The 23,380-nt window shown below is 39.9% G+C and overlaps 1 protein-coding gene across 1 annotated transcript in view; it reads left to right on the top strand.

The window, feature by feature from the left end:
* Window positions 1-23,380, top strand: part of bltp1 (bridge-like lipid transfer protein family member 1) — a 125,408-nt gene that overhangs the window by 38,320 nt on the left and 63,708 nt on the right. Inside the window, exons 24-39 of the mRNA XM_089005233.1 lie at window positions 180-299; window positions 430-743; window positions 851-1,101; window positions 1,722-1,962; window positions 2,124-2,615; window positions 3,820-4,093; window positions 4,710-4,847; window positions 4,960-5,030; window positions 6,806-6,979; window positions 9,843-9,963; window positions 10,113-10,262; window positions 11,334-11,461; window positions 11,917-12,119; window positions 12,206-12,406; window positions 18,835-19,046; window positions 21,690-21,841. Coding sequence (XP_088861359.1) covers window positions 180-299; window positions 430-743; window positions 851-1,101; window positions 1,722-1,962; window positions 2,124-2,615; window positions 3,820-4,093; window positions 4,710-4,847; window positions 4,960-5,030; window positions 6,806-6,979; window positions 9,843-9,963; window positions 10,113-10,262; window positions 11,334-11,461; window positions 11,917-12,119; window positions 12,206-12,406; window positions 18,835-19,046; window positions 21,690-21,841 — 3,242 coding nt within the window. The remainder of the gene's footprint in view (window positions 1-179; window positions 300-429; window positions 744-850; window positions 1,102-1,721; window positions 1,963-2,123; window positions 2,616-3,819; window positions 4,094-4,709; window positions 4,848-4,959; window positions 5,031-6,805; window positions 6,980-9,842; window positions 9,964-10,112; window positions 10,263-11,333; window positions 11,462-11,916; window positions 12,120-12,205; window positions 12,407-18,834; window positions 19,047-21,689; window positions 21,842-23,380) is intronic.

Below are 23,380 nucleotides of genomic sequence, written 5' to 3' on the forward strand. Positions count from 1 at the left end.
TTTTGACTCAGCTACATCATATTGAGCCCTTCATCGACCTTGCATAAACCTAATGTTATGGATTTGTAAATGTTAGCTAGTCTGAAGCGCACCACAGATTACAGCGTATGTCTTCACCTTTCAAAGACATCATGCCTTTGTTATTACCATTGTTAAGCATCAAATATGCTATGTTTCAGTTAACCTGCATGCCAGGTCACTGTCGAACATCAGAGGAGCTCAAGTACACCATGACGAGACTGGCCATGGATGGAGTGGACCTTTTCATTGTTGAACATGGCTGTGCTGCTAATATCAAAGTACTTAACCCCTTATTTATTATTCTATTCAATTTGAATTATCCCACAAAATCTCCACTTTGGAAGAACAACAACTTCAGGTGTTTTAGTATCTTTTAACTGTATCTGTCAGTGTAATGCTACTTTCTAGACAGGTATTGTACGTGTGGCCAAATGTAACCTGCATAACCAGGCAGTGGGTGAGGGCATCAGCGCCGTGGTGCAGGACCTAAACATCCAGCAGTACATTGAGCAACAGCAGCACAATGACGTGAGCAAGCTGCTACCGGCTGGGCAGGGGCAAGTACCAGGTCAGCCAGCAGTGATGCGACGCTCTGTCTGGCTGGAGGCGGGTTCTATCAACCTGAATCTCAGTACGGCAGACATTGCCCTGGCTGCTGACCACTCAGCCAAATGTGAAGTGCAGAGGCAATTTCTAGAACTCCATGACACACAGACCAAAAGGTACCTAAACACTATCTCTAATTTGCCCTTACCTGCCATGTGCAAACTTTCAACCCTGCAGTATTGCTTTTATTTCTTTATAGTGACCTGTTTCCCTTTCTTTCAAGACTCTGGTTTTTGTGGCCTGAAGAGGCTGGCATTCGAAACAAACGCAGCCGTAATCGTTGTGGCTGCCTTGGAGGCTGCAGGTTCTTTGGAGGAACTAATATGGGCTTGGACTTTTTCAAACTGGAAGAGATGACACCATCCTCCTCATCCGCATTCTCTTCTTCGAGCACTGACTCTGATATGTGTTATGGTCAGTCGTTGCTTCAACCCGGAGAGTGGATTATGACCAAGGAAATACCCAAAGTGGATGGTAGGAACTGGTTAAATGAAATGTCAAATGACAAGAATAGAATATCGTATTCTCCGGACTATAAGAATGACGTTAAACGTTTCCATATATAAGGCGCACTCGATTATAAAGCGCACAGTCAGCTTTTGAAAAAATGGAAGGCTTTTTGTTGCACCATATAGGGCGGAAAATACAGTAAATTGTGACTGAGTACAGCGCATAGATCAAGTCAGCAACCAAGGAGAGGAGGGAAGCGTAGCATGAACAAAAAGCATCCGCCTTCATCCAGAGCCAAGCAGGTCCTAAAAGTAATTTAGATGCTTTTGGATTGGATTGGATTTGCCTTTATTAGGCCTTTTAATTGAAATAGTAGTTTTGATTTCAGGGAGTATGATCTACGAATGCAACAAATTTAACAGAACGATTTTCAGTTCTTTTCAACTGATAAAATGTGTCAAAAGTTTGTTTTGCGTATTAATGTGGAGGAATGCCTTTACTATAGATATCTTGGATGGTGGAACTGTTGTCATTGGGACAATTGATGATCTGAAAAATATACTCAGTTCCAATTCTATTGAGAAGTTGATGTAGTTTGTATGTTTTATATATATATATATATATAATATTTTTTTTTTCTCCAGGAAGGGTCGTCGGACTGAAAACAGATACACACTCTCCCTGCCTGCCTCCTGAGGTGCCTGAGAGGCGAGGTCAGCAGCACCTCAGTCTTCAGGTACCCCAACACTCTCACAGCTCTGCTTCCTCTTCTGAGGAAAATAGTTCCTCCAGTGCAGCTTTGCCCCTGCTGGCTGGAGAAAGGGACACTCCCTCGCCACGCGTCGAACAACGCATGTTCCCTGTCAATGGCAAAAGTTCTGTTGAGTGAGTAATGTTGAGAATGTTTTTGATTATGATTCATTTCATTTACAATATTCATTTAAAAAGGTATAATAGTTGAACAATTTTTAGCCCTGCCGTGGGATTTCCATTTTTCCATTTTTTTGCTTATTTTGTTTTTGCCCTTGTGTCTGTGGCTCTGACAGCACTTTCAGGGATATTCCAGAGGGCTCGCCCATGATACCTAACAACTCGCAGGAACGCAACTCTGTGCGTTCACCGCTCTGCTCTCCCCTCAAGCGCCAATCCTCAGTGCATTCTAGTCGATTAGGCAGCACCAAGAGCCTGTCAGCCGCTATTTTTAATGACAGGCATCCCCCAGTGCTGTCTGGAGGTGTCCAGTTCAGTGGTGATGTTTCCCGCAGTGATGATAACGTCCTGGATTCACCACGTCAGCATCGAAGCTATGGCTCTTTCCCCTTCACACCCTCAGCAGATTCCAACACCTTCCATCAGTACCGATGCGCAGACTCCAGCATGTCAGTGGCTGACAGTGAAGCCTACTTCTCTGCGGCTGAAGACTTTGAGCCAATTAGCGGTGCAGATGAGGGTCCAGGAACATATCCGGGACGTAAAAAAAGAAGAAGGCAGCAGATGCAGCAATCGCCCCAACCGCCTTATTACATGGAGAACTACAGGTCAGTTTGATCTTGTAATTGAAAGCGATGTCATCAACTTCGTTTCCCGTGCTTTCCGCTTTGCTTTTCAGGAAGCTGTGACAAATATGACATGAGAAGAGGGAAATACTTCAAATAAAGTCAAGTGTTGAATCGTGGTGTTGCTCATAACTAAGCTGCCTCTTGTCACATAAAGAGATCAATTTAATATTTCGAAATGTTTAAAGAAACTATTCTCAAATTTTATAGTTTATAAACAAACGGTTTGAGCAGCTCCAACATAGAAAACATTGCATCACGGCTAAAGCTTCTTACTTGCGCTGCAGAAGCATACATTACTTTTGGCTGCTCGATTCTGCATTCATAATGACATTTTTCAATTTTAATAACCTTAAAGAATTTGAAGCTATCAGGTGCTTAACAGCTGTTGCACATTACTTGGAGTAGATCAAGCTTGATTAATGGAATGTCAGAACATTGTCGTAATTACCAATAATTTGTATGATCCATCGATCATAAAAATTACATTAGCTGCTAGAACAATCTTTACCGGTAGGCTGTAGGAAAATTGGACATCACCTTTTATTTCCAAGCATGCTATCGTTTTCTAATACCTCAAGTGTAAATGTAGCAATTCCCTTAATTTCTAGACTATCAACCGTGACCTTTGTCACACACTTTCAACCCTGTGGTTAATGCAATGAAGCGGACTGTTTAGAGATTTTCCCAACGGTCGCCAAGTGAGTGAGATAAGTGGACTATATGTGTCCAAAATGTTTGTGTCGGTGTCTGAATAAAATGAACATGAACACTCATGGAACATACTAGAAGAAATGCAAATGATGCAGCTTGGAAATGCTAAGCAATCGAGTTGGTTTATAAAGAAAGGAAGAGAGCTGTTGCACTTAAACTTGGCATTAGTGAATCCATGGTGAGACGCTGGAAACGGCAGTAGGATGAGCAGTGGGCACGCAAGTTACAGTAACTGTACGACATTGGAAATATGCTTCACATTTTTTACAACCTTGGAACAAGATGAAACAGATGATTTGTTTCATGTAAGAGTCTGGATTGAAATCGGTGTTGGGATTAGTAATTCATTCATATTAATCAAGTATAAATCTTGATTTTAAATGGACGGTAATTCATTTAATGAATACACATATTACTGATGATCTTTCAGACTGAGTATTAATTTTTATTACATATTTTTCGTCTTGTTTAGCCGGAGCTCCATCTACCACAGTGTTGAAGGTCCTCTCACTTATGTCCTCAACGGGGAGCTGATCACTGAACGTCGTCCTCTGCCTCTGCCACCAATGCTTCCCCCATTGCCTTCCCAGCCTCTGCCAAGCCACATATCTCAGGCTTCCTTTGTTTCTGCTCTAGCCATGGAGGAAGAAAGCTCAGTGGAGGCCGAAAAGATGTCTGAGCCTGGCCCAGTGACTAGACAGCCCCACGTGATGGCGTGCTACCAGAACTACCTAGCTCACTATCAGGTTTTATGTTATGTGTACACTTATCATGGCCACCTCAAAACACTGATTTACATTTTTCAGTACAATTTAGACCGGCGATTTCCAACCACTGGACCACGGTCCGGTTCCACTCTGTTGGTCATTGAGTAGTGGGCGACGCAGAAAGAATAAGGAACTCAAGTTCCTTCTTTTTTATTTATTGCGAAATCTGAATGTTTTATTAAAAAAAAATCACTGTTACGTCTATTGACAGTATTTACTCTTAACACAAGTTTAGACGGGCTTCTCTGTCACGTGATAGTTCACCGCTGAATTGAAACCTAGGACCTAGCAAAATGAGAAAACGAAAAACAACTGCTTTAGGGAGGGGGAAAATGGCTTGGAGAGTGCTGCGGTCAACTCGGACGTTCCTCGTTTTATGATTCGTTTTTATTATGATGTTTAGAAAATATCACCATTTTCACGCAGGCAATATCATATTATCCAGTTGTATTTATCCGTCATACTTTAATGTCCGGTCCCCGAAACTATTGTCCAACATTAAACTCGTCCATGGGGCAAAAAAGGTTTATTGTTTCTGATTTATTTGAACCAATTCTAACCTGTTTTCTTAACACTTTATCTTGTCTTCTTTTAGGTGTCCAATTGGTCTGTCAAGCAGCCCACCAACAAGAGAACTTCCAAGTCTTCTCTCCACCGTCCCTTAGACCTTGACACACCGACAAGTGAAGAAAGCTCAGCCTCCTTTGACCAGCTCTCTGTTCCAAGTTTTAAGGTTTTTGTATTTATTATCTCATCAGGATAATCAGCACATCCAATTAGTGAGAATTAAAATGTACATCTCCAACCACTATAAACCAGTGTATTCATACTAACAACTGTTTCAGGTGCTAAAAAATGGCCTGTCGGCCAGTTCTCTGTTAGATAGAGGCCTTCAGCTGATGGGAGACAACAGCAGGTATCTAAGGCACATTTCATCTATCTGTCCGTTCGTTCGTCCTTATCCTCTCTTATCCTAAATTAAAGAGTTCATTCCTAAGTTATATGGGTCTGGATTTATCTGAGCTTGGAATGGAGGCGGATGTACAAAAGGCAAATGCTGCCCCCTCAAGGGAGAGAAAACATTGTCAGAGGTCTGACAAGTGCTTTATCGCCACCCTCCTCCTCCCCTCCCGTAAGAAAAAAACAAAACCCCCAAAAAGTTGTGAATGGCGCTCCACATCATGCTTTTCAATTCCCAAATAAATTCGGGGATGACAGTGAACGAGTTACTGTGAAACCACATGATTGGAAAGAATATGCTGCTAGTATAAACTGACAGTGAAGCAGACACAAATGAAATTAGTGATATTGAAGAATTGGAAGAGAGCCCATTTGGGCTCATCTTTATCGGGAAAGGGTATCACTCAGTACGCCAATTTGTTCATCTCATGGTATGGCTGAATACACAAAGATCTGCTCTGTCATGAAGTCCATTTAGTGAAAACAACATTGCAACATAATCCAATCCGGGAAAAAAAAATATTGTAGCACTTTATCCAACAGTCCATCAGATAATCTCACCATCGACAGTAACACTTGTTCCTTAGCCCCACAAGGTCTGAGGACAAAAAAAAAAATCTGTTGAAAAGTAATGATGCCCAAAACCAAAATGTCCATAGACATTGAGACAGTATATAACATGACCTCTCTCCATCCAACTCACAAACTGCAATGCAAAACTGATTTTTTTTCTTTCTTTGTCTATTTAACCTTATATAGAGGCCACAGCCGTGTCGACCATTACATGGTAGATGCAATAAATCCATAAACATTTAAAGGACAACCGACGTCACTTTTTTGTTTTTTAACCAACATCAAAAAAACGTTTGATAGCATCTAAAATACCCAAAACACGCAGTATGATATTTTTAGTCAAATGCAAAACACCAATAAAAATGACTTAAAGTGTCCAAAATCTGCAAAAAATTGAGCTGCGAATTGGGCATTTTCAGAAAGTCCCGCCCCCAGTTCGTGACGTCACGCCAAGACAAGGCAACATTGGGGCAACAATGGATCACCAGAAAAGAGGCACAAAATGGCGACCTTCAGTGGCCACCTCCACTTCCACAGGCTGATAAATTCCTTATATGGAGCTTGGACTCCCTCTTCTGTCGGCTTTTGGGTGCAACACGGTTCTCAGACCAAACATGTACAGCAAAATACATTGACGTGATGGAAGGACGCTACAATGGGTCTTTTTTACGGTCAGGGGGCGGTCCTTTCATGACGTCACGTACGGACTCGTCACCAACTCAAAGACAAGACTTCCTGAATATTCAGAGCGAGTCTTAAAACGTAAAATATAGCTATATGCGGTGGAATCTTATTAAAATACGCACAGTAGAAGTCATTTGAAGCCATTTTACAAATTATGGACACGACTTGTCCGGAGACGTCGGTTGTCCTTTAAGCCACAATTCATCATTTACTACAGTTACGAGTAATCATTATGTGTTAGAGGTGAACAGGATGCATAATTTTTGACATCCTATGACTTTATTACAGTTAATATGTTGGAACTGTTCCACTGTAATGCTCTTGAGAATCTTTTTAATGCAGAGATTTAGACAGTGTTCTGGAAGTGAATTTCAAAACGCTGGCAGCTCTGTTCTGCAACCATGTGTCTGTGTCTCCAGCAACAGCAAGGGAAAGCGAGGGAATTTTTAATCAAATCTCTTGATTTGTCTCTAGTACACCATATACCCCCTTGGATAAGAGAGCTATGGAAAACACTGACGAGGACACGATGACGGATGACTGGTCTTTGGAGCATCCTTTAGCTCAGACAAGGACCACAGCAATAGTGGAGGTGAAGGGGGCCATCAATGTGGTGTTAACACCCCTCGTGGCTGAATGCCTGGACAGGTAGGAAATTGTCATTTGTTCTGTTGTTAGATTTTTTTTATAAATGAACATGTAACCTGTCAGCATCATGACATCTATGGACACAAGGGTGAATATTTTGTTTGATAAATGCTGTGATGTTTATGGTTATAAGATATCTTGTCTCAGGCTGAAGTGTTGCCACTATCCTGACAGTGTGTTTGAACAACTCGTCCATGGGGCAAAAAAGGTTTATTGTTTCTGATTTATTTGAACCAATTCTAACCTGTTTTCTTAACACTTTATCTTGTCTTCTTTTAGGTGTCCAATTGGTCTGTCAAGCAGCCCACCAACAAGAGAACTTCCAAGTCTTCTCTCCACCGTCCCTTAGACCTTGACACACCGACAAGTGAAGAAAGCTCAGCCTCCTTTGACCAGCTCTCTGTTCCAAGTTTTAAGGTTTTTGTATTTATTATCTCATCAGGATAATCAGCACATCCAATTAGTGAGAATTAAAATGTACATCTCCAACCACTATAAACCAGTGTATTCATACTAACAACTGTTTCAGGTGCTAAAAAATGGCCTGTCGGCCAGTTCTCTGTTAGATAGAGGCCTTCAGCTGATGGGAGACAACAGCAGGTATCTAAGGCACATTTCATCTATCTGTCCGTTCGTTCGTCCTTATCCTCTCTTATCCTAAATTAAAGAGTTCATTCCTAAGTTATATGGGTCTGGATTTATCTGAGCTTGGAATGGAGGCGGATGTACAAAAGGCAAATGCTGCCCCCTCAAGGGAGAGAAAACATTGTCAGAGGTCTGACAAGTGCTTTATCGCCACCCTCCTCCTCCCCTCCCGTAAGAAAAAAACAAAACCCCCAAAAAGTTGTGAATGGCGCTCCACATCATGCTTTTCAATTCCCAAATAAATTCGGGGATGACAGTGAACGAGTTACTGTGAAACCACATGATTGGAAAGAATATGCTGCTAGTATAAACTGACAGTGAAGCAGACACAAATGAAATTAGTGATATTGAAGAATTGGAAGAGAGCCCATTTGGGCTCATCTTTATCGGGAAAGGGTATCACTCAGTACGCCAATTTGTTCATCTCATGGTATGGCTGAATACACAAAGATCTGCTCTGTCATGAAGTCCATTTAGTGAAAACAACATTGCAACATAATCCAATCCGGGAAAAAAAAATATTGTAGCACTTTATCCAACAGTCCATCAGATAATCTCACCATCGACAGTAACACTTGTTCCTTAGCCCCACAAGGTCTGAGGACAAAAAAAAAATCTGTTGAAAAGTAATGATGCCCAAAACCAAAATGTCCATAGACATTGAGACAGTATATAACATGACCTCTCTCCATCCAACTCACAAACTGCAATGCAAAACTGATTTTTTTTCTTTCTTTGTCTATTTAACCTTATATAGAGGCCACAGCCGTGTCGACCATTACATGGTAGATGCAATAAATCCATAAACATTTAAAGGACAACCGACGTCACTTTTTTGTTTTTTAACCAACATCAAAAAAACGTTTGATAGCATCTAAAATACCCAAAACACGCAGTATGATATTTTTAGTCAAATGCAAAACACCAATAAAAATGACTTAAAGTGTCCAAAATCTGCAAAAAATTGAGCTGCGAATTGGGCATTTTCAGAAAGTCCCGCCCCCAGTTCGTGACGTCACGCCAAGACAAGGCAACATTGGGGCAACAATGGATCACCAGAAAAGAGGCACAAAATGGCGACCTTCAGTGGCCACCTCCACTTCCACAGGCTGATAAATTCCTTATATGGAGCTTGGACTCCCTCTTCTGTCGGCTTTTGGGTGCAACACGGTTCTCAGACCAAACATGTACAGCAAAATACATTGACGTGATGGAAGGACGCTACAATGGGTCTTTTTTACGGTCAGGGGGCGGTCCTTTCATGACGTCACGTACGGACTCGTCACCAACTCAAAGACAAGACTTCCTGAATATTCAGAGCGAGTCTTAAAACGTAAAATATAGCTATATGCGGTGGAATCTTATTAAAATACGCACAGTAGAAGTCATTTGAAGCCATTTTACAAATTATGGACACGACTTGTCCGGAGACGTCGGTTGTCCTTTAAGCCACAATTCATCATTTACTACAGTTACGAGTAATCATTATGTGTTAGAGGTGAACAGGATGCATAATTTTTGACATCCTATGACTTTATTACAGTTAATATGTTGGAACTGTTCCACTGTAATGCTCTTGAGAATCTTTTTAATGCAGAGATTTAGACAGTGTTCTGGAAGTGAATTTCAAAACGCTGGCAGCTCTGTTCTGCAACCATGTGTCTGTGTCTCCAGCAACAGCAAGGGAAAGCGAGGGAATTTTTAATCAAATCTCTTGATTTGTCTCTAGTACACCATATACCCCCTTGGATAAGAGAGCTATGGAAAACACTGACGAGGACACGATGACGGATGACTGGTCTTTGGAGCATCCTTTAGCTCAGACAAGGACCACAGCAATAGTGGAGGTGAAGGGGGCCATCAATGTGGTGTTAACACCCCTCGTGGCTGAATGCCTGGACAGGTAGGAAATTGTCATTTGTTCTGTTGTTAGATTTTTTTTATAAATGAACATGTAACCTGTCAGCATCATGACATCTATGGACACAAGGGTGAATATTTTGTTTGATAAATGCTGTGATGTTTATGGTTATAAGATATCTTGTCTCAGGCTGAAGTGTTGCCACTATCCTGACAGTGTGTTTGAACTTGGATTTACGATTTGGAGCAGTTAAGACTTTGCAAAGACCGCTTTTCCAGTATTACTGGTGCAAATATAATTTTATTTTAAGGAAATGCGTTGAAGTATCTGGACATGTTTGTATTTTATTGGTTTAAGGTACATTGAGTCTATGGTGCACTTTGCCAGTATTCGTCATCCTGCAGCCATTCTCGATGACCTGCATGGGAAAGTGCTCAATGAGGCATATCAGATCAGCAAATCTACAGTTACTGAATCCGTAAGTAAAACAGGAGTACAAAGAGAAATCATGATGGTTCAAATTCCTCTACTTGAAATATTGCTCATTCATCCGCAATTTAAAACAAATGAGGATAGTTTTCTGTCCTTTGGGTGAAGTCTCATTGTTGTGAATCTGAATCTACGCAGAGCCAATCATTCAAACAGGAGCACAAGCTTTTGAAGAATGAGGGCACAACCCACGGCTCCCTCAATGTCTCTCATGGACTGACGGATCTGTCTGTCAAACCAGATAATGTCAAAATCAAGGGCCTCCAAGCTAATGTCTCCATCCCAAAGGTAAGTGGCTAGACACACAATATTGAGGTTCAGTGTTTTATAACATATCTGATAAATTGCACCCCACCAACTTTTCTACTTTCACACCAAAATATTATGTTGATTCATGGAGTAAAAACTTACTTGGCGTTGTAAACATTGGCTGTAATTTACACCAGCGGTCCCCAAAGTTTTTTGACCCACGGACCGGTTTAACGTCAGACAGTGTTGTCGGTGACCGGCCTTTGACTCATTCACTACCAGACATGTGCAAAACATTGTCCACTCCAGTGCCAGTTTTTTTTTTGGTAATTTTCACTAAAATTGTAGGACCCATAGAATATTGAGTTTTAGGACTCCAACAACATTGAACACAATTTTAGAAACCTTACACTCTCTTCTTTCATCAGAAAAACTTCATTTTCAGCTTATTTTGTTCTGGAGATATCGGCTGTTAAAATCAGGTGTTATCAGCCCCAATGCCTGATTTCTCCGAGAAAGCAAATTCAAGCAGAAAGGTGATCAAGGACCGTGGTTTTATCTTTGAGTTACGCCTCAAACATCTGGACAGTCGGTTACTTCCATTAAACAACAAAAGAAAAAAACACTTGATGACAAAACTACATTTCTTTAGATTTCTTACATCAGATTCAGAACGAGGAACACAAAACAAAATTAATATATTTACAGATGTGTGCATGTGTTTGAACTATTTACAGATGCGTGCGTGTGTGTGTGCGTGTGAGTGTGTGCGTGTGTGTGTGTGTTCTGCCTCGACTGGGATCACCACCTTTTCGTGGTGAGGGAGTGGGCCATCTCGGACTTCTTTATTATTGGATTGGATTGGGTTTGCCTTTATTAGTCTCGCAGTGGAGAAATTTACATTTCACAGCAGCAAAGTTATGAAAGAAATGAAAGTAGAAAAGCAAAACACAGGAGCTGCTGGAAAGGCAGCCACTTATATTCACATCTGTTGTTATTATTTTTATTTTTTTTCCATTTAGGTGAACCTTTGTCTCCTGCAGGCTTCAGTAGAGGAGGGTTTTCCATCATGCTCCAGCTTGTTATTATTTTTATTTTTTTTCCATTTAGGTGAACCTTTGTCTCCTGCAGGCTTCAGTAGAGGAGGGTTTTCCATCATGCTCCAGCAAGTGCGTGACCCACGTCTCTCTTGTGGCTCTGTGCTTTGACAGGATTGCCACCCAGTTCAGGATGAATAGGTGAGGCTGTGACTATTCAGTGTTTGTGTGCACGTGCGCATGTTTCTTGTGTCACCAGGTGTCTTCCAGGTCTGTTTGTGTACTTACCCCACCCTCTTCTGGGTGCGAATTATTAAGGTCTAGAACAGATTGTAATCATAATTCGTCCAAATGCCTTTTGGTGAACACTTTTCTGGGTGAAGTTAAAATTAACTAATTTGTCAACACTTGATGGCGAGAGGATTTTTTTTTAGTATCAAACTAATACAGTTCATATATGGCATGCATTAAAATAAGATAAAATAACTTCGATTTTCTCAGTTAAAATGTAAAAATGTCTCTCATATGAGGCAGTGCACTTCACGACACTACACAATACCACTGTCACACTCACTCAAAACATGAAGAATTGTTCACTAAATATCTTTCTGCTTTCTGAACCTGGCTTTGTAAAGACAGAAATATTTTCCCCCCAGGGGAATAGTTGAAGAAAACCCCAACATCACAGAACATGGGCGACCCTCTGTTATGTTGGAGAAGTATGCCTCTGCCACTAAAATGCAGCCTCAGTCATCTGGCTCATTACGCTCTAACGCTGGCATTGAGAAAGGCAAAGAAATAGCTGCGAGGCTCAACATCCACCGTATCCACAGTCAGCTTCGTGGACTTGACTCCACAGGTTGGTTATTTGGTTTTACATATAATAGGTCCTCTGCTGTTCTTTTTATGAACTGCTGTATTATTTTCATTTGTCGTCATCAATAGATATTGGCACCTGTGCCATCACAGCCATTCCGATTGAGAAGTCCAAAGTGTTGTTTGGCCTCGAAGAAACTGAGGAATTTTCTCTTGTCGATGAGACAGACATACATGGCAGCTCTGGTGACCTCAGTCGTTCAGCCATGTCTCTTGAGAAATGGGGCTGGATCATGTTTGAATGTGGCATCGAGAACCTGACAGTCAAAGGTAAACCAAATCTTAAAGCGGAACTCCCAAACTATATACATAAAACAATGTGAACTCTGTCTCTCAAATGTCAAAAATGTTTTTTTTTTCATACTGGTAGTTGTCAATAATGAAATCACCTTGTCACTTTTTGACTCTTTGGCATAAATACAATAATCAGCTGGGTTTTGCTTGTACTCATTATCAGTTAAATAATCATGTAAGACCTTGTTCCCGTTTCTGCCAGAGTGTTTGAGACCGAAAAGTGATTTTTCTAGTTTGTAAACTAGACCATCTTCCTTTTCTTCATTTTCCTGAGCTGCTTTTTGAAGCACCACTCTTCTACTCGTTACATTTGATGTTGGTGAAAACATCTCTCTATAGCAGGGGTCGGGAACCTTTTTGACTAAGAGAGCCATAAAAGTAAATAAAAATATTTAGAAATGTTCTTCAGTGAGAGCCACACGCACGCGCGCGCACATACAAACGCTCGCATGCACGCGCCGCCACTTTTCAACAAAATATCAGAATGTATTATTTAAAATAACTTTGTGATAGTACTCACCGTTAACATGAATGGTTTTCCATTCCTCATGATTGGTAAAAATCCAGGCAAACGATCGGAATGAAATTCAACTTTCCGGTCAGGAGGCGAAGTTACTGCTAGCTAGCCTGCACACGGCTCATAAGCTTCCACACTTGCTATCTGCAATCTACTTCTCGCAGAAGTATGTTGATGCTAACGTTAACATGGGGCCTGTTAAAATGTCACTGACATTCGACTGTTTCATCGATGGTATTGTATCATTGCAAATTAGAATCAGAATATTTTCTCTCCTCTAATGCAACTAACTAACGCTGAAGTGCACTAGTTGGGCTCATTTAAAGGGGCGTTTACCTGTTTCAACATGACGGCCACTATCATCCAATCAAAATGCCGCTTTCGGCCAACCTCGACCATGTGACATCCAATCAAAATTGCGCTTTCCGCCAACTGCAGCCCCAACGGGAAATGAACGGCGAAAAAACGAAAATATGTATTTAGTTTTATTGGCGAGCCATATGCAATCATCAAAAGAGCCATAGGTTCCCGACCCCTGCTCTATAGTCTATGTCCTTCATATATATATATATATATATATATATATATATATTAATATATTATATATATATATATATATATATATATATATATATATATATATATATATATATATCAGTGGCGGTCCGTGAGCGGTCTACAACAGGCTATTTTCCGGAGCAATTACACATCAATAAATCTGCATCAGCAATTAGAACTTGTCACTATACGTGATACTGCAAACACTTAAAAATAAAAGGAAATTTAATATCATTTGTCCACAAAGTTTTATTAAGTCCACCAAGAATATGCAATCTTTAACAAGATTTTACGCTAAATTACAAAATGTCAGTTTAATATAAGAAAAACAACAAGACGTTCACAAAACGAACTATTTGTTGAAAATAAAAGTAAACAAATCTTTTTCATTTGTTCTTGAGAATAGGCCTACTTGCGACAGCGAGTTGTCCTCTCCTTCAGCCATTGTGGGTTAAAAAAGCGAGTAGATATACAGTAAAGTCTCGTTATATCGATATCGGTTATATCGATAGTGCCGCTTATTACAATACTATTTTCATTTCCCTTGCACATTTCTAATCTTTTTATGTATAATTAGTACCGTTTAGTACGATACCCGGTTATTACGATAATCCGGTTATTACGGTGCTCCTTTTCATCCCCCGCCGGCCATTTTGCTGTTTATATCGATACATCGGTCGCGCCATTGGTCGACTTGGTCACGTGTCTTGGTTACGTGATACGCCATCGGTCGCGCCATTGGTCGACTTGGTCACGTGACTTGGTTACGTGACACGCCATCGGTCGCGCCATTGGTCGACTTGGTCATGTGAGTTTGTACGTGACCAGCACCCGTGTAGCAGAGCCATTTTCATTTTCAGACGCAAGCTCGTGTGTAGCAGACGGGATTGAAGTTTTTGTGTTAAAAGGTAAAAATGGGAAGCAGAAGAAGATTGATGACTTTTTTAAATTGTATACATAATACAGTAAGATGTAAGTGTTTCAGTTTCCCTGTTGTGTTATGTACATATCCACTGTACTGTATATGAATGCAATTGTTTTTTTGCAACAATGTTTCTTGTTTTGTCTGCTGAAGCGTGATGATTTTGAAAATTATTAACATTCCATACTGTGTATTAAAGGACAACCGATGTCACTTTTTATTCAAATGCAAAACACCAATAAAAATGACTTCACGCCAAGACGTGTTGCATTGCTTGTGAATCCAAACAATGGCTTCAGATTCGGATAATATGCTTTCTTGTTACACATCCAGTTATGAATATGATTCAAATACACTGTAGTTCTGAAGATGAAAGCATACATGTTTGCAATCATTAAAGAATTATATGTGCCATTTTGAGGCAACGTTGGGGGAACATCTCTCACCCCCCCAAAAAAAAGAGGCATGGGAGCTCATGGCCAGCTCCGTTTCTTATATGGCGCTTGGCTGCCCTCTTTTGGCGGCTTTTATTAATGCAGTTCGGCGCAGGATCGGATATATCGATAGTCCGGTTATATCGACATTTTTTCCAACTCCCGAGAATATCGATATAACGAGACTTTACTGTACTTGGTTTTTCTGCTAAAGTTTCCGGGTCTGATCTGTTGTAGCTTGGTTGATTTGCATAGCACTGCCTCCGCTGAGGGCTGAGGTAAAGTGAGTATCCAATCACAGGACGCGTACATGTCATGTTCAACGCGAGGCCCTCTAGCTGGCCTTACTGTGCCAACTCGTGATCGCAACTATATATCAACTACATGTGCCCGTTCATGTACAGCGCACAGACGCCCTCACTGTTGATTCCGAAGGCGTCGGTCAGATTTCATACAGCCTGGCGACATAAACTAGCTGAATTCTGATTGGATTAAAAACTCTGACCTAAAACTACAACACTGAAAGGAGGTTTCTTCAGCCGTCATCTGTACAAAAGTGAAGGTTTCGGACGTTTCGCCTCCTATCCAAGAGGCTTCGTCAGCGAACTAAAGTCTGACTGGTCGTATCGGCCCCATTTATATATCCCCAATGTCCAGACATGGTGGCACCGGACACAGCTATGATAGGTCCCTACTCTCAGGTTGGGGGGGCGGGGGACCCCTCCCTGTGGCCCCACTGATTGTCCCTACATTCCTGACTAACGACTGGCCTATTACCCCCACTGCCCCCGGTATCACCTCATCAGCATAACGACCCTCATCAGCATTGCGAAAGTTGCCTAACCTGTTTTGCCTAAGCAGGCTATTGTATGAACGATCCAAATTGAACCTCACCCCACCCGACCGGTTTAATGAAGGATTTTGTTGTTTTATAAGAATCGCTTCTTTTACGCCCCTTTCAAACCATCTATGTTCTTTCGCTAAGATTTTAACCTCATTGTCGTCAAATGAGTGGTTGCTAGCTTTTAGGTGCAAATGTACTGCCGATTGAGGCCCACTCGTATTATCCCTGCGATGTTGATAAAGTCTTTTTTTGAGAATTTGTTGAGTCTCCCCAATGTACTGCTCTTTACAATTTTCATTCTTACAATGTATGGAATAAACTACATTACTTTGTTTTTCATTTGGTAGCCTATCTTTTGGATGCACTAATTTTTGCCTTAACGTGTTTATCGGTTTGAAATAAGTAGGAATTTTATGTTGCCAAAGGACTCTTTGTAATTTTTCAGAAACTCCTGCAATGTACGGTACTGCTACTCCTCTCCTTTTTGAATCTTGAGAATTATTGGTTTCGTTCGCTATTCTTTCTTTCTGACATTTGTTGAATGACCACTGAGGGTACCCACAATTAGTGAGTGCTCTCCTGATATGTTTTGACTCCTTTTCTCTACCTTCAGTGCTAGTTGGTATTAGTTTAGCCCTATGCTGGAGGGTTCTGATAACTCCTAGTTTATGTTGTAAAGGGTGGTTAGAGTCAAAAAGTAAGTATTGGTCAGTGTGCGTAGCCTTCCTGAAGACTTCTGTTTTTAGCGCTCTGTCCTCTTTTATAATTACTTTACAATCCAAGAAGGCTAGTTGGTTCTCTTGAATGTCCTCACGAGTAAATTTAATGTTGAAGTCTACAGAGTTGAGGTGATCTGTGAAGGATTGAATTTCTTGTTTCTTAATTATGACAAAAGTATCGTCCACATATCTAAACCAGTGTCTAGGTTTTGTCCCCGGGAAGGATGTGAGGGCCTGTTTCTCCATCTCTTCCATGTAAAGATTAGCCACTATGGGTGAAACTGGTGAGCCCATAGCACAACCATGAATTTGTTTATAAAATTTTTCCCGAAATTGAAAATACGTAGTATTAAGGCAGATTTCTAATAATTGGCAGATGTGATCCGGTTTAAGTTTGGTTCTTTCATGCAGAGAAACATCCGCCAGCAGCCTCGTCCTCACCACTGAGACTGCTGCTGGGGTTGGGACAGATGTAAAGAGAGAAGTCACATCGTATGATGCCAAAGTTTCCTCAGGTTCCAATATGAGGTCTTTGATCCTCTCTACAAACCCTGTGGTGTTCTCTACGTGATATTCAGTGTTACCAACCAACGGAGCTAAAATAGTTTTTAAATATTTGGCTACATTGTATGTAGAGGAGTCAATGCTACACACAATGGGTCTGAGGGGGAACCCTTCTTTATGTATTTTTGGCAGGCCATAGATACATGGCGTGTATAATCTAAAATACATCTGTTTGTCTATATGTTTTCCTTTCTCTAACTTTTGGAGACAGGCAATCATTTCTTTCTTGTATCTATTGGAAGGGTCCCTTTTTAGTTGCTCATACGTGTTAGAATCACTGATTAACCTATTTATTTTGTCTTCATAATCCAATGTGTTGAGAAGCACTGTGCATCTGCCCTTGTCTGCTGGCAAAATAGTAATATTTTTGTCTTTTTGTAGAGTAGTTAACGCCTTTCTCTCTTCTAATGTTATGTTGGACGGAGGAAGTTTGGCACTACTGAGAAGAGCTGATATTTTAATGCGTAGATCCCCCCGCCCCCCCCAACCTGAGAGTAGGGACCTATCATAGCTGTGTCCGGTGCCACCATGTCTGGACATTAGGGATATATAAATGGGGCCGATACGACCAGTCAGACTTTAGTTCGCTGACGAAGCCTCTTGGATAGGAGGCGAAACGTCCGAAACCTTCACTTTTGTACAGATGACGGCTGAAGAAACCTTCTCATCGATGGACCACTCCTGTACGACTGAGAGCTTACACAGACGAAACACTGAAAGGAGCATAACCAAATGGATATAATATAACATCAAGAAAACAGTATGTAGAATAATTATATATATATTTAGAAAAAATACTTTTTTAATGAAATTGACTTTTATTATAATTATGATAATGATGTCTGATTATGTTAGGCCAGCAGAGAAGGCCTTGCTGGCTCTGACGGCCCACTACTGAAATTATATATATATATATATATACAGTAAAGTCTCGTTATATCGATATCGGATATATCGATAGTCCCGGTTATATCGATACTATTTCTATGCACGCACGGAGAAAATTACATGCAAACAGGGTCGGATATATCGATAGTCCCGGCTATATCGATATTTTTTCGGACTCCCTTGAATATCGATATAACGAGACTTTACTGTATATATATATATATATATATATATATGTGTGTGTGTGTATATATGTGTGTATATATATGTGTATATATATATATATGTGTGTATATATATATATATGTGTATATATATAAAAAGTAAAGAAAAGTGTGTGTCTCCCAAACATAATTTCCCATAGGAAACCATTAAAAATGAGAATAATCCGTTTTCAGGTCCCCATAAAATATAATTTTCTACTAAATAAGCCTTCCAATTACACAAAATATACCTTATTTTATGTATAATAAATGTGATATTGTATTTTAGTTAAAGAAATAAACCGTACTGTATGATAAAGTCGTTTTATTTATATTTGTGATGGTCGTTAATTTAGTTGCCTCTTGATGATCTGAGTGAAGATGCTGTGCTTTCTCTGTGATAATATCCCCATTAACACAGGGTTCCCTGTGAGCTACTTTTCGTTAATCCAAATCAACAGAAGTTTTTCAACCTCTTCTATTGCCTAAGACCTAAGACCTGTATGCACTCAGAGAAGGGTGTGTGGAACAGTAGTCTGGCAGCCACGGTAGCGCTGTTCGGCCGTATGGTTTGGTGTTTTTCCGCCGAACACTAATCTGCCAGCCATTGTGGTGATACGTGTGTTTCCCGAAAACGAGTTCGTATGCCATGATTATATTCTCGCGAATTTAATGTTCGTAAGGCGAAATGTTCGTTAGCTGAAGCGTTTGTAAACCAAGGTATCTCTGTATACTAAAAGTATCTAACCTTGCAGGTGGTCGTCAATCTGGTGCCATTCTTTACAATGCATTTGGCATCATGGGCTGCTCAGACACCGGCGGAAAAGCAGAAATCCCCAAGACAAATGGGTCGACTGGTTCTCAAACTGGGAGTGGTTACAGCACGGATGTATCTGATGACAACTTACCACGTGATACACTAAGCCCCCCCTCTGATGTCAATGGCCACACTGACTCAGATGATCAGGTAAACCAGCAGGATGTGAATTTGCAATTACCTTGTAGTTCTATGAGTTGTCACAACATAATTGTCTCGAGAGCCATTCCTCGTCACGGAAATGCGCTGCAAGCGGTGACTTTTAATTTTTCAAAATAAAACGTAGTTCGGACTCAGATAATAAATAAAACGGAAATTATGTAAATTATTTATTCTTTCTGCGCAACCCGGTACCAAATGACCCACAGACCGGTCCCGGTCCGCGGCGCGTGGGTTGGGGATCCCTGCTATAAAACATATCCTTAAGATCATTTTAGGTTGTTAGGGACTGCAATTTTTCTTTTGATAGTGTTGAAAGCAGTGGCGGGCCGTGCATGTCAACCCTAGGCATTCAGTCGTGCTCTGTCTGAATCAATTCACAGCTGCCACTGTAAAAAAGTGTGATGTGATTTACTACACGCCCTGTACTGTACTAGAGGGTAGTTAGCCAGGAAATAACTTGTGAAGGAAAATACTATCATTAAACTGTTTGCGTTACCATCAACGTGTGGATTCATGATATGGGGTCAGAAGTCGCTTTTTCACACCATATAGAAGATGATTGGCAAAGGATGGCGAGGAATCAATAATAACCTCATAAAATCGCAATATTATTTGATATTTTTGCGAGTCAGACCTTTCTGAATGATGTCCAACTTTTCTTGAAAAGTATATATTGAAAATGACTTTAACAGTAAATCTCCAATCAAATCCATTTCTTCTCCTCCTTCAGCCATTGCGAGTTGGCAAAACCGTTATTAAATCAACGCAATATATTTGCTTATGCAGTTCGCTACCGATACACTGTGCTAACTCTGGTCAGTATGCTATTGACACTAGCGGCTTGTGACCAGAGCAGTTTTCGCAAACTATGATTGGCTGGTGACTAGCCAACCATAGTTTGAGGAAACTCTGACGTTGCCCAGCGCCTGCAAGAAGGTGCTGGTTCCCCTTTTGGGTTGCCAACTCGAAATCTGATTTGTTAAAGCAACAGTGTCATGGACATTTATTTTATGCTCCAAGGCCTGCAGAACTGATTGTGAAGGTGTACAGATAGATTTCTGACCCTGGCAACAAATGATGCTGAAATGTGATTGGTCATAATAATAATAATAATAATAATACATTTCATTTATAAGCGCCTTTCAAAATTCTCAAGGACACGTTACAGTCACATATTATTTTTGTGCGTGTGGCAGTCATTCGCGCCAGCGTTCACTCTACCAGGAAGTAACATATGAAAACACGCATCTTGAAGCAGCGCAACAGGGGAAAAATAGTGAAAGGAAGCTGAGAGACAATTTGGAATTACGTTATTTAATAAGAATTCATGGACAAAATATAATTAACATCAGTCTGTGATTCAGATAGTTTTAGGCCAGCAGAGAAGGCTTTGCTGGCCCTAATGGTCCGCCACTGGATGAAAGTGACTTGGTTGCTGTTTTTAGATATCGCGGGATCCCTGAAAACTTAATACTGCCCAATCTTCACCCTGAGTAGAAAGTCCTTGTCAAATGTCGTGCTATGTATAGCCTATAAAGTATTTTGATATTTGAAAACCTGGCAATGTTTTTGAATTAAACCATTCTGAGAAAAAAAAAACTGGGCCAAACACCAGTGTGAAAAAGTAATTATCAGTTGTTGGCAACACTTGATTTTAAGAGTTGCAGATGATGGTGGCCCAACCATTTCTTAAATTTAGGAGGTAATTTTTTCATTCTTTATTCTTCGCGTTTTTTTACACTATGCACAGCTCTCATTTATTGCGCAATATTTTTATGTAATGTATGTTTGTTACACTTAAGAAATCACTTAGGTCTGAATTTGGAGGGCTGGGGCTTTTCGACAAATTAGCACATTTACATGTAAAACATGTCTCTAATTACAAAATTTGTAGTTAAGAAATTTCATCCAGAACCAATTAATTTCATAAATATAGGTACCAATTTAATAATGATCGGATTTGAGGATTTGCAAATCCTGTACCATATATATATGATAACAGAAATAAAATTTTCAAAAGTCAGATTTCTAAACCTTAGTGTTGACTGTTAACCTATTCCCCGGCAGAAACGAGTATACACGTTTTCACATAATGTTCTTTTTTCAGTCGTGGACAAGTATACGCGTCTAAAACCATAATGGAAGCCAAAATGGGACTGTATAGTGCCACTTAGCAGTTTTTTTTGACGACGACACTAGTGCAGCGTGTTCTACCGGAAACAAATTCCTTGTGTGTTCTACATACTTGGCAATAAAGATGATTCTGATTCTGATACCTTCAAAAAACAGCTACATTTGTATATACAATACTCATCGATTATAAGCCTTTGTGTGCCATTTTGTGAGCCATTGTCGTCATAACAGTGTCGTTCGCATCCACATTTGAATTCATTGTTCAGTCTAAAAAAGGAACGTTTTTTTTTTCTCACAAAAATTAGTTGGGGAAGGGGTTAATATGCTCTTCAACAGCATTTGTCCAGACAAGTATTCGCCAGCCAATTGTGTCCAAATGCCTTTAATTTCAATCTGAAATGCATAACTTCACAACTAACTTGACAACTAAAATGACTAACTTCACAAAAGTAAGTCACATGAGATATGCTTGATGATGTGCCATAACTTAATGTGCAGGATGAAGGGGTTGAGTCAGACGACCTAAAGAAAGACCTTCCACTAATGCCTCCACCGCCCGACTCCAGCAGCATGAAACTGACCATCCGTGAGATTTGGTTCAGTTTTGCTGCTCCCACCAATGTGCGATCGCCTTCGCAAGCCATCTCTCGGTAATGATGTTACATATTCAACTAAATGCTTCCATGCTTGTTAGTTTATTAGTATGCTAAAACACAGGTTCATAGCTCATGTATTATAGATTATCAATACATAAATTGGACAATATATTAAATATTGTTCATAATATATTGTTACATATTGTAATATTACAAAATATACAAATGATTGCATCTTTTCATATATTGCAATAATTCAAAAATGACTTGCAATACACAGTATGCATTTATATAATTCAAAATATATGTAATATATATATTAAATTTAATTTTTGTGTGTTCTACATACTTGGCAATAAAGATGATTCTGATTCTGATAAATACCTACAATCATATATTACAATTAAATTGGACAATATATTAGTGATATATGTAAAGACATATATCGATGAGAAGGTTTCGTCAGCCGTCATCTGTACTTCTTTGAAGGTGTCGGACGTTTCGCTTCTTTTCCAAGAGGCTTCGTCAGTGAACATTTCTTTTTTTTTGTCGTAGTTTTGGCCATATATATATTACAACATGTTGTAAAATATAAAGACATTCTATTACATGTGAAAAATACATTGCCCGTTTTGGTCTCAATTGCAACACCTTTTAAAATACATTTATCAATATATACCCTCGCTACTTCGCTACTTTGCGGTTCACTTATCGAGGGTTGAGTGCATTGCAGATTTCTTTTCAGGGGAAAAAACGTCTTTCTCAGAGAGAAGAACATTATCGGTAGTTGTTGGCACTCTTTCTTTTTATGTCTTTCTTTTTTTGAGAATAGAGAACAGCTCATGAGCTGTCAAAGCCAGTGTGTTTTATTTTATTCTGTTTTGTTTGCAGTGTTGTTTGCAGTGTTGTTTCTTTTACTTTGTTTGCTTGCACATTTCTCCTTCTTTTCCTTTCGGCTTTTCCCTTCAAGGGTTGGCACAGAAAATCAGTGTCCTCCATCATTAGAGGTTTAATACTCATGTTTGTTTTGGCCAAGCTTTGCATGCCATTAATAATAAAAAAAGACAAAAAAAGAGACTGCCAACAACCACCGATAATGTTCTTCTCTGGGAGAAAGACTCCTTAAATTAAAAAAAAAAAAATGACTCCATTGGACTTCGCGGATTTCACCTATCGCGGGTTGTTTTTGGAACGCATCTCCCGCGATAAACGAGGATTCACTCTACTCATATTATGTATTGCACGATATCTTACAATGTATTGCAATATATTTTTCTTTCGTAAGGTTTACTAATGGGGAAGCAAGTGGTACAATTTTTTGTGTGGATGCTTCTGTTTGAATCTAGTTTGGGATTTTTTATTGAGTATGTTTTGAATTATGGCTTAAAACTCCAGTTACTACACCCCTAAAAATCAGGTACTGTATCAAAAAAATGGTTTCCGCTTGAAGCCTTGTGTGCATACCCTGTTGAATTCGACACCTCTCTTGTATTAGAATCCTGTCATCATGACAGTTGCATCTGCAACTGCGTTAATGCCATTCTTAATGTTGTTACTGAACAATTTATTAAACATGCAAAATAAATAATGGTG

Source organism: Hippocampus bargibanti, linkage group LG09 (genome assembly GCF_051943395.1).
Source record: "Hippocampus bargibanti isolate YZ-2025 linkage group LG09, ASM5194339v1, whole genome shotgun sequence".
NCBI classification, from domain to species: Eukaryota; Metazoa; Chordata; class Actinopteri; order Syngnathiformes; family Syngnathidae; genus Hippocampus; species Hippocampus bargibanti.